At 31.0% G+C, this 13,007-nt stretch overlaps 1 protein-coding gene across 1 annotated transcript in view; it reads left to right on the top strand.

Moving 5' to 3' along the window:
* Positions 1-12,866, top strand: part of LOC107996870 (uncharacterized) — a 49,772-nt gene extending 36,906 nt beyond the window's left edge. The window contains exons 5-6 of the mRNA XM_017055174.3: positions 4,489-4,648; positions 8,163-12,866. Coding sequence (XP_016910663.1) covers positions 4,489-4,648; positions 8,163-8,407 — 405 coding nt within the window. The 3' untranslated portion in view covers positions 8,408-12,866. The remainder of the gene's footprint in view (positions 1-4,488; positions 4,649-8,162) is intronic.
* The last annotated feature ends 141 nt before the right edge of the window (positions 12,867-13,007 follow it).

Genomic DNA, 13,007 nt, shown 5'->3' with positions numbered 1-13,007 from the left:
TTTCTTTTAGTATTACAACCTCCAAATTCAATTTTTATATGATACTTTTAGAGCGATAGAGTAGCAGTAAAATGAAACGTGTTACGAATTTGCATTTAGTATGATGATGGTGTGTCAACGTGTAGGAATTTCGCGGTTATTGGAACACCGCAAGCGATAACGATGATGATGACGATACTGTATCGTAAACCAATGTGACGAGTTTCTCTTTGGTCGTAGTCGAGTTATTATAACAGTGATCAATAATTGATGGAATGACAGATGTAGATTGGAAACTCGGTTTCTTTCCATTCCGTCTCGTAACTCTTCCCGTCACACTTAATTCGTGAAACGTAATACTTTAAAATGAAGTTTCACGAGAATTAACGAAATTAACTATTGAAAATTAACTATTCAAATCTTTTCTTCTTCTCTAAAATTACATAAATTTTATGATCACGTATAATAAAAATAACATTAACAGAATAAAAAAAGGAAGATAGCAAATAATTGTGATCATTATTCAATTATTAACAAATCACTTTACAATTCTTTACAATTCTATATATAAAATAATAAAAAATTTATTACAAAGTTCGCGTCGAAAAAAAATTCAGAGAAATTAGTTAGATACATTTCTTGTGTATCACCGGAAGATCTCTCAAGGCACGAGAATCGAAAACTCGATATCCTCTAACAATCTTACGTAACATGAAAAGTGACATAATCTCGATTTCCAACCACGTAATGTAATTAAATATCCATTACGTTACATCCTCCTTGAATTAAAATTTGCATTTATCGCGCACCATCGTCTATTCAACTGTCCATTCAATAATTTTTCTCAAATCCAATTATCGACTTCCATCGATTTTCCATTGATCGATCGATCGGATCGAATCGATCTCAAAACGCGGTATCGTTCTTCCGTATATAATTTTGCGATATACGTAGTAGTGTAAACGTGGTATAATATAGGCGTACGATCGAGGAATTAAATACTTAAAGGCCACCTGATCAGGAACAGCTCGCAGGTGTCTCGTTAAGCCCCCCTTAGGGACTTAGTTAGTATGTGTCAGAGCACCCACGACTGTTGGACACTTTAAAAACAATGAGACGACATTGGCGGACCCTCAGTGAACGTTTTGGCGTGGATCGTTTGCTAGCAACGTGTCCTCGTTCTTGGCTTTTTACCATACCACTTTTACACGCGATTGATTTCTGTCCTCGTTTCTTCTTTTTTCCATTATCATTTCTATAATTAATCGTAGAGATTATTTTCCAACTAATTAATCGTGTATGATTAATGAACTACGCGCCAGATGATATTCCGATGGTCTAATACGTAATTTAATCAAGTGATTGTTGTTATCGATCGATTTTTCATTTTTTTCTTTCCTTTTTCATCGTTGGTTTCGTTGAATTAAAATGGGATATAGTATAATGGAATATTTGGTAACGATATTTGGCAGTGAGTAGTGTGAGGTGAATTGTTAATTGGCATTGGAATTTTATTAGTGATAATTGTTTGGAAAAGTGAGATTCGAATAGATTGCCTTATTCTTTCTGGGCGAGCAGAAGCCACATCGTAACAAACTGTGAAAACAATTTAATGAACGTTTCGTAAGAATCGTTGTGTTTCCATAGAGAAAGTTGGACTATGTGGCCAGCGAAACGCGGGATCGATTACAAAATTCAATGATCGAGAGACTCTTAAAATTTATAACGAATAACTTGAATCCGTATTAATCAATTCGTTTCAAAAATTGAAATAAGAGGTTCACGTTGAATTTATTAAAATTCATTGCAAAATTACGACTATAAGAAACACTTAAGTTGAATTGAAGGAAGAAGGAAAGAGTAATTGAGAGCTAAAAATATCGAAGCATGTGAAATCGGCATACTCATGGATATAAAATGGTATATGGAGATTTTGTGAAATACATCTTTATCCGTGTTACGTGACAATTGGCCCACGTGGATATACCATAACGCGGAATCCAAGATGATGGAAAAGAAGAGGCGAAGCCTTCTACGGGAGGCCAAGGACGAGATCGAGCTGGATAAAATGAACAAACAGAAGCAGGGCAAGGTAAAATCCCGATTGCGATTTGTAAGAGTGTTGAGTCATGGAAGATTTTTGTATTCATGTGTTTTTTCGTGTATATTTGACAATTACAGAGTTTGTCATACTTTGAGATGAAAAGGATGCGATGTATATCTTTCTTATGGAATATAAGACGATATCAATTTGATTTAATTAAATAATGTGATTTTTTTTATATTGTAAAATAAATTCTTGTTGAACAAGAATATTTTTCATGGAAATCTAGGATCTATCGTTGTTGAAATACAAGCATAATTTTTCAAATAATTTTTTCCAAAGTGATAAATAATTTTTCTCATATAAAATTTTTTTGTATATTTTCTATATTATATGATTTTTAATAAGTAAAGGAAAAAAAATTAGTATTTAAATATTTTATAGCGAAAATTGGAGCGAGAAATATGAAATTTTGTTTCTTTGTACTTTTCTTCTTGTCAATAATAATTGCCATTAATTCTTCAACGAAAAAGAAGATGAACAATTGCGGAGCAATTGTAACTGGAATGCAAAGAGACAGATGGACTTTTCTTTCGAGTTTCTTTATCTTAGAGGAAACGCTTTAGGATGCAAAAAAAAAAAAAAAAAAAAAAAAAAAGAAAGGAAAATAATCATTTAAACTTTTTTTTTACAACGTAAAACCATTTACGCAAAAAACTGCGTTTTCTTTGATTACGTTTCTTTTTCTTCTTCCTCAATTTAACTCGTTAAATACATGGAATTTTTTCATTACCTGCAATTCATTGTGCAATTCTTTATTCGATTAAAGAATATTCAAAATCACTTTTATAAATTAATTGTATATACTTTTCACAAATCTACATAAAAATTAATCAACAATTAATTATTTCACTTGACGATGCTTATAGAATTTAAGCATAAAAAACGTCAAGAATAAAGTCTTCAAAAATTTAATGCTTTCTCTTGATAAATTAATTATACATTTATTTACACATCAATGCATATATAAAAAATTATCACGAAAGAAATAAATCCACTTCGAATACTCGTAATTTACGCAAACATCACAACACGATATTTGTGCAGAAGTGGTTCTACAAAGCCTAGAAAATCTTACGAATGTTTCGTATCTAATACCCATCCCTTATTTTCTTCTTGCATGTAACATTTAACCACGATTCTCCCAATAGCTTTTCTCATTTGAACCTCCTTAATTACGTAGCGCGTGGGGATAACCATGGAGGAAATATTAATCAAATTGTCGCCCAACCTGTTCATTTGGTTTTCCTGTTTCCTTTCTTCTCTCTCTCTCTTTCTTTCTTTTTCTTTCGAGGTAGTTAATAGACATTGCGGGAGAAAAAAAACAACGGTGAATTAATTATTGCGTCGAAACAATGGCTTCTCGATGTTTTTTCGTACGTCTTAATTAAATTCCTCTTCGCCTTCGACCTTTTCGACGTGTCTTTCCTCGTGTGTTCTCCTCGCTCCTCCATCTTTTCCTCGTTCGTCGATCGAGGATCGTGTTTCGCAAGAAAAGACAACAAAGTCGTCTGGTTTCGTGGAAACGGGCTATTTAACAATGGAGGAGGAACAATGAAAATGCTTTGTATAAATGTTTTAATGTTGAATTTCAAAAACAATAGGAAAGGTGACATCCACTGCGTGGAGGAACTTGTTTTATGCCCGAGTTGTTGTTATCTGGCCTCTGATAATTAATTTAATTAATGATATGGAAGTGGAGTTGATCCTTCTTTGCGTAATTGCAGTTTTTGCTATTTTTAATAATCTTTATAATAATAGTTAATTTTTACATAATTCACGTACACGTGCAAAGAAGAAAAATTATTTTAATTTTTTTTTAGAGAATGATCTTATTAAAAATTTATTTTGAGAGAGGAAAGGATGTCTTTTTTAAGGGAAATTTAATAAAATTCAGTTTAAACGACTAATTATAATTATTCTTCTGATGAAGATTATACAGTAATTATACAGTAATTATTCACGATAATGATACCTCCTGATTAAATATTAATACATATAATTGATGTTTCATTAAGCAAACTTTAGAAATGATAATTATTAATTGTTACACAACGTATTTATCATTTTATTTTTTTTACCCTTCTTAATTTTGTTAATATAAAGAAAGAAATCATCAAACAAAAAGTATTAACAAAAAATTATATAATTTATTCATTGAAGAATTCCCTCAAATATTAATTATAATATTCTGTTCGTTTTGAAAAAAAAAATAAAAAAATAATAATCCATTCTCTGTTATCTTTCTTTATATTTTTATTCTCTCATCGATTCTTTTATTTTTTTATTTACAACAAAATTTAAACTTTTAAAATTAAAAAATAACTTTTCCAACAAACTCATTGAATATAAACGATCAATTTGAAGCTTCTACTAACGATACGATTTGAAACTTGTTGTTACAGTTGGCTGCCATCGCTTTGAACTTTGGTGTGCTGATCACTGCAGTGTACGAGGGTATTTATGCTCGACGAGGTGGTGATCCAACGAAGATTAGGGTTGTCGGTGATCCACGTGCAGGAACCATAAATAATCCTGGATATCGGGAACATCAACCCACGAATGGTAAATTTAGATATATTATTTATTCATAACTCGAGTTAACCTCTAATTAATTTTCCATTCAATTCTGTCCAAATATAAAAATTTAATCCAAAAAAATACTATCTGCGAATACTTTTTATCTCAAATATTTTACAATTTATATATTATATATTTTAAACGTTAAATAGACTGAAAAAGAAAACGATAAATAAGATTATAAAAATTTATTTATCACTTAGAAATTAAAATATTAAAATTTTCCAAGGTGTAGGTTTCTTTTAAAAGGGTTTCTTTTGTTAGTGTTCATTTGCATTTCAAGGGTACCAGCGTATTTATAAGACCTCTGTCACAATCGTAGGAAGATTTCGTGAGAAGCAATAGTAACACTTCGTGGCAAAGGACAAAGTATTGCAAAATGCAGTGTTGAATACGTGTGTAGCATCCCAAATTAAATCGATCGAATTTCGATATTCTCTTTGTCGCGATAGTACGTGAAGAATTTTATTAATTTCCTTACTCGTTTGTTTAGCAAGAATTGGGATAAATAAATAAGTTAAAAATATTTTATTTTAGAATTTTGTAAGAAGAACGTTCGTATTATATTCATATTTTTTTTACTTTTTTTACGTTAAATCATTAAAAAGAATTAAAAAATTTTTAGATAAAATTTCATCGATATGTGTATTAACCGATTAATTGTTTGTTTGTCTATGAAGTATAATACCACATGTAATTATTTAAATTTAATTTTTGTATTGTGCCACGAAGAATGTAATTAATTAAGTCATGCCAGTAATTTAACTACACAATACTGCACTAATAAATACTGTGTAATTAAGTGCCTTTCATAGATCGTATATTCACATTTATCCTTTTATATCATAATATATATTTCAAACTTCATTTGAATTTTGCGTCATGAAATTAGCATTCATCTCACGCATGATCAAAAAATTTTCTCAATAAACAATGCTCTCGTGTTATAAATTATAGTCTTTCTTTGTAATTAACTCGTGCAGACTGAAACTGTTTATTCTTTGATGTAACCTTTTTTTATATTCCATTTGTTTTATATTCCAATTGAAATTATTTTTTCAATCATTCTTACGCGCAATGTTTATAAATTCATTGCACTGTCACATTTCTATGGAACAAAAGAGAAAGCTCTCGACTCTCGACGAAAAAGGAAAGTTTTTTCTTCATTGGAATGTCATTTATGTGATTAACATGGAAATATATCCATTTAGTTACTAGTACATGCTTCGAATCGAAGCACCATTTTAAACTGGTTACTTTCAAGGTTACAATTATACATGACGAAGTAGTAGTAGAGTTCTTGTATATATATATATATCTCTTTATAAATGAATATATTTCAGATAAATTTAAGAGATTAACGTTTCGTAAATTATAATATGAAAATATTTATTAACACGTTGACTGGCATGTTTTTACATCGAATTATATTAATTGAGATGTTATATAATTAGATTGTATCATAATATTTGCATTTGTATTTAACGTTTTCCTGAAGTATTTGCTTGATTCGAGCCAGAACACAGAATAAAAGCAAAGAGATTATTATTTTTGTTGTAAGAAAGTTTCAGAGAGAGAACATTCGAAAAGAAGAAATATTTCAATTTCATACTTCTCAAAAAAAGTAAAATAATAGAAATATTTTTACTCTAAATAAATATTGTCGAAATATGTGTTTTAATCGAGATTTCTCTTAAACTCATTCTCTTGTTTGAGAGAGAAAATTTTACTGCTCGAAGAGCCTTCGCCCAACAGCTGATGGAAACTTAATATGGCCGAGAAATGTCTTCAGATGTGAAACGTGATGGGAATCAAGGTGAAGGGGAAAGATCTAAATAGGATAGTACGTGGGAGACTAGAGAAATAAAGGATAATAGAGTAGGAAGATTTAACGGGTAACTTGGAAAGAACAAGAATAAAAGCGTACGAAACATCGAGTTAAATCGTAGGGAGAGGAAATTAAGGGGAGGAGAAAACAACTGTTAAAGAAAAACGTACGAGAAGAAAATATAATAATATAAAGAGAGAATAACTGTTGAGGAAGAAACAACAAACAGGAAGAGGCAAATAATACAGAGGAAATATTTGGCTAGAAGTTGGATAGAAAGTTCAACAGGGGGAAGAAATAAATTGATTTTCGAGCATTCGAGCAAGAGTAAATTTATCCAAATAATAATCTTTAAATACATATCTTTTTTTATGTGAATTTTAGAAATATATTTTATTTTTTTTTTTTTTTTCACTTGAAAAAGATATTTATATGGCTAATGAAAAATATATTGGTTGTGTAGTACAATTTATAAAATATGATATAACAATAATAACAAATATTTTAAAGATATATATCTGAATTTTATATTGGATTTTATATCTAAATCTCTTTTTACGATGGATACTATATTAAAAGAAGAAGTATAGCTACTAATTTTCAACAAAGTATAAAACTTACGTTAAACTAAAGCGAATTGTACAACAAATTTTGAATGCATTAAAAACATTTTATTTAACGAATATAAAAGAAAAATTAAAGTATTGAGAAAAATGAGAAAAAAGAATAATGTTTGAAGTATATAAAAATATACATATTAAATATACGAATAAAATAGTACCATCATAAAAAGATACTTGAATATTCATAATGCATGTTGCCAAATAAATATATATGCATTTAAATTGAACTTTATATATCTCTTCTTTTAAATAATGTAAATAAAAAATAAATAAAGGGACGCATAGAGTAACAAAACAAGCTCGAAGGAAAATATAAAAATCTCCAGACAAATTTAAAAAAAAGAAACGAAAGAACTTGAAAAGATTTTCAAAGGATTTCTTCCTGAATAACTCCGCTTTCAGATGACACATAGAACGAAAATCCATCTAGCGTGTCCATCGTGCTCGATCGTGTTTGATGATGAATTAAAACGTCTCGACGAATTTCCACGTAGCAAAAGTGCAGGTGCGTTTAAATATTTCTGACGCGTACGTGGATGCATACGCGCAACGTGACACGCGTGTTCATCAAATTGCAAAGCGTGCAATGTCTAATTTTTCGTGGATTCGAGTCTGTGTTCTCCATAAAAAAAATCATCATAAAAAATATTTTACAAAAATCTTTCAACGAATTGAAAGATCGGGAAAAATATGAAAGAGTTATAATTAATTCGTAGAACGAAAAACCCGATGATAGCGATAATTTTGTGCAATTATATTCCTGTCTCTTTATCAAATAAAATTCTTTCACAGGAAGGAATTTGTTTTATTTCTCGAAAAATAAAATTCGAAGATTCTTAAATAACAGAAAAATTTATTATTTTCTAATTTTCAATAACTAGTCAAACCAAATATTCCAAGAAACGATTCTTCAAATTATTTATTTATCCCTCGATCAACAATATATAAATAAACTTCACGAGCAAGAATTACGAATTCTAAATTGTTAAATTAAATAATAAATAAAAGAAGGAACATTACACAAAAAAGAAATGCGCTCGAATTTCAGGTGGCACCATCTCGATGACAGACGCCAGTGGCAAGCCTTACGTCGGCGGAGCCGGAAACGGCTCGATGGCGTCTGTGGCGACTTCCGGAAGCGTCACGAGCACAGCATCGCCACTTCGAAGCTCCCTCAAGAAGCCAAAACCGCTCGGTATTCACAATCCCGGTTTCTCGGCCCACAGCCCCACTCTTTCGAGAAATGGTTCGCAAAAGAAAGTGCGAATTCAGACCCACTCAACCGAGGTTTAACGTGTATCAGCGAGGATGGAACAGCCTCGATGATTTTCTTTTTTTTTTTTTTTTCACGCGAGTCGACTCGACGTCGACTTCGTCGGAAGAAGCATTCCTAAGAAGCGAAGCGCGTGAAGTGTGCACGAACTGTGGACTGATTATTCCACGAACTTTTCTACTAGCTTTCAGGTACCTTTGGAGAAGGAAAAAAAAAAAAAAAGAAAAAGAATCGCGATACTAAGAATTTCGTATAATTAACTTATATCGGGCCTTTCAGCAACATTTTGAACGAAGTTTCAGTTTCTCCCTCATCCTCTATAATTAAAATATAAGTTTTTCCAGTAGAAGTTTAAAAAGTTATTTGAAGAAAATTTTCATGGCTCATCATTTAAGGTGGATGCAAATGTCGTATGTGTGCGTATGTAAGTTTTTATTATTATTTGTAAAAAGTACATTTTTAACGATAGATTTTAAATAGGAATTTTAGAATTATTTAATTTTACGATCGAACAAACCTTACGTTCATAGATGATTCTCGATCGAATAAACGATTCGATATAAAGAACGAACATATTAATTAACCTTCGATCGACGGAAATCTCCGATAATCGCTCGGTTCGTTCGATTATTGGAGAACTTCCGGCTGAGAGAGAGAGCAAAAGAGAGAGAGAGACACCTTTTAATCGAAAGAATTCTGTCAAAAGTTAAAAAGTTGCGACTGAAAGGGCCGATAGTTTTATCGCGTGATGAAAGGACGAGCGTGAGGACGTAGGAAATAAACTTGGTTGGAAATGATCGAGCGGGGAAATTGCTCCGGTTATAATTTCCAATGACGTCTTGACGTCTCTTCGAGAGTGTTGCAACCTTCTCTCAAACTGTCTAAACTGTTCTGAAACGATATTTATAGTCGATGTGACAATATCGATTTGACGGGTCCATGAAAGTTACATAGATCCAAATCTCCGCTTAAAAAGATATCATTCACGATAGAAATTCGAATTCGAACGTTTCCTCACGTTCCACAGTTCGTCCATTTCTTTTTTTTTTTTATTTTTTTCATAAATATCGTCAAACGCCTAAATTACAAGCAAATAATTAAATTATTCGATGATGTTTTTACTTTTTTCTTTTCTTTTCTTTTTTTTTTTTTTTTGAGATTGGTATTAGATTGAAAAGAAAGATGTGATTGAAAAGACGTCTACGCCAGGAGAAGAGGAATGCCGATTTAGAGCTCGATCGATCGAGGATCGAGATGTTCGGTCAATCGTGAGGCGTTCGGTGAGATTACAATTTAAGTTCCCAGCGGTTCCAGCCGTGAACAAGAAGAAATTAACCCTTTGCGGTCTGGTTGCTTCACGCAATAAGCTGTCCGGCTTGTTTCAGAACCGTATCGATTGCGAGGTAACTTTTTTTAAATCAATATTATAATTAAATATTATCAGGTAAACGTGTTTTTTGTTTTGTCTTTTTTTAAATATTTTTTTAAACGTTCTTTCCACACGAAAGAAATAAATTTATTTGTTACTGTTATCTTATATCTATAAATCAAATATCTTATTCGAACAGCAAGATTCTCAATTTCTATTCGATTTTCTAATAATCTTTTACAAGCTTTCATCCAATAAATATACTGTTGGATCACTATGTCATCCCACGCAACGTGTCGTACGTACACGTTTAGACCGCAAATGGTTAATAGAATTTGATCGGACGATAAACCGTATCGATTATTCTGGCAACGTGTAATTGTTTAATCAAGATCGGCGCATTGACGATCACGACGACGATGCGAGAGTTAAGTGGCATCCACCTATAATCGATATCGAAGATAACGATTATTTGGTGAACGAATTTCCCGCCACGTGAAACATTTAGGGAATGGAACGATTAATTAAATCCAGTTGCGTTAAATCGAGCATGATTTAAGGAAGGAGGAAAGGAAAAAAGAAGATAGCAATAATTCTTATTATCGTCGTTCAATTATTGATTTTATGTCACGGTTGGAACGGCGTGTTACTATGGGTATTATGGGTGGTCGAAAGGAGAGAAATTAATGCCGATTGTTAACTATCGTTTTTTTTTTCGCGTGAGATCGAAACTCGATGCCGTAAATCTGGCTTCGTTTGATTGAAAATATTATAGAATTAAATTCGCGAACTGGTGTGACCGATATCATTATTGGAATGCACGAATTAATCGATACCTGACTCCGATCGTGTAATTTCGCTAAGTATTCTTTATCTTTGATCATTAAAAGGGAAGGTGTAAATTATTTAATTGGAGTTATTGCGAAGTATTTATATATATATATAATGTATTGCAGATATATGGAATACTTAATGAAATTAATTTTTATCTCATCAAATTCGAGGTGCGATCCGTTTCTTAAAATCCTTATATTTAAAATGTATTTATTTTTTTATTTATTTTTGCACCCGAGAGAGATATTTATCGAATTTATTTCGTCGTCGACGAGCAATAAAATAAAATTCAAGATGGCCACCTCGAACTTAGATATCACGCACACATTCCTTTCGCCTCTATATTGTTGCATTGTCAGGAAATTAACAAATAGATTTCTTCTATTTGCTAAATTCAAAAGAAAAGAAAGAAGAAGAAGAAATAAGGAGATCTGCATTCCAATAATAATATCGTTCCACGTCAATCGCAGGATACGTGATACATTTTTCTAGTTTCCCTTCCCTTTTCTTTCATTTCCTCCATATTTTTTTCTCCCCCTCGTTCCAGTTTCTTCAATCTAATCTCTTCTCTATACCCCTGTACACTCCTTGTTCGTCGCATAGTAGGTTTAACTCGACGTTTCCTCGTTCGAGGAACGAAGTATAAATAAAATATTTACTGCGTCGCATCCGTCCAGCCCTGCGTAGGCAGCTAGCCGTCAAACGGTGAGAGTTATATATATATATATAAATATAAATATATAAATATATTTATATTTTTTAGCAATTGTTTTAATATATATATATATATATAAATATGAGAAAGAAATTTATATAAATATATAAATATGTATATGTTTTTATTATTTGCGCGCGCACGGTACTCGAGATATAATTGAGATTTTGTTTCGCTCGTGTCATTTGTCTCGAGAGAGAGAGAGAAAAAGAAAGAGAGAAAGAGAGTGTGTTTTACTCGTTAGAAAGTATATAATTATTAATATTATTTTTTATTACTGTTGCTGTTGGTGTCGTGACACTATTCCTTTCTTCAAGTTTTTTTTTTTCTTTTTATGCTTCTTTTTCGTCGATAGTTTCCAAGTTATTTATGATTTTTATTCGAGGATTTATATCGAATACTGATGATTTTCTTCACTTCGTCCCTTCCTTTTAATTACCTTCTTCTTCTTTTTTTATTTTTCCTTTTTATTACGCGTAGGACTTTGTGCGCATAGTTGTTGATACTTTATTTATTTAATTCGAATTGAAGATCGAAATCAATTTTTTTTTATCATTTCCTGTACGATTTTTGGTCGACATTATTTTTAACGAAAGATTTTTGTTTCTTTTTTTTTTTTTTTTTCTTTTAAGATTTTTTTATTTAGAACATTAATATTTCGTCGGTTTGAATTATATTTAATAGTAAATTATAGAAATTTATCCGTTCCACTAGTTAAACTGGGATTTTTTCTTAAATATATCTTTTTTTAAAGATAATTCGTGAGATTTATATTTTTTGTGGATATAATCATCCGCGTTTTTATCGTTAATAAAAACTTTTGTCGAAACGAATCATACGAGCTGAGTGTCTTTTTCTTAAGATCTACGCAAGAATTATTTCGATATCCAAAAGATCGAAAAGAAATTCTGTATTAAAGGTTTATTTTAAAAAAAAATTTTTATTCATAATTCTTAATGATATTCTTTTTCACAAAATTGATACTGCAAGATCACCAATTCTCTAAGCCTTATTTAATAATTTCGATTAATTCGTAAGAAAATTTCTTCTTCTTCTATTAAAAATAATCCTTACGTGTTCAAGATTAATGTGTTCAACATTCTACACGTTAAGAAAAGTTATTATTATTGTTTAATAAAAAGATTGTTAGAAAATTTACAAAAAAGCAAAACAAAAAAAAATCGAAAAAATATAAAATTAAAAAATTTTATAGGAGGAAAAAGAAAAAAATAATTCTTTTCTGGATTTCGAAAAAAAAAGCGCTTGCGTGAACTCTGTCTTCTTTAAGAAACGACAGTTGAAGTGAGATCGATACAATATAAATTACTCGTGCAAATGTAATCTTATATTTAAAGAAAGAAAAAAAGGAAAAAAAGAAAAAAAAAAGGAAAATTCGTATTTCCACTTTTTTGCACATTTTGCTATCGAAATCGATGCATCGCGAATATTGTGCGTGTCTCGATGAATTTTGTAACTGATCAATACGACGTTGAATCGTGCGAGGACTGTATGCGAGGAAATCGATAATAAAGGAATTTCTATGATTCACGATCACCTGCAAGCCTTCTTTCTCACTTGCTCGTATTCGCAGCCAATGAATCCACCATACAAAAAATTCCATCCCCATCATTTACGAGATCCCGATAAACATTCATCGCTTCGTTTTCGCTTCACGATTAACCGTGAAAAAAGGAAAAGCACG

Source organism: Apis cerana, linkage group LG2 (genome assembly GCF_029169275.1).
Source record: "Apis cerana isolate GH-2021 linkage group LG2, AcerK_1.0, whole genome shotgun sequence".
Lineage (NCBI taxonomy): Eukaryota > Metazoa > Arthropoda > Insecta > Hymenoptera > Apidae > Apis > Apis cerana.
The sequence above is the reverse complement of the archived record's forward strand: the minus strand, read 5'-3'. Positions and strand labels throughout refer to the sequence as shown.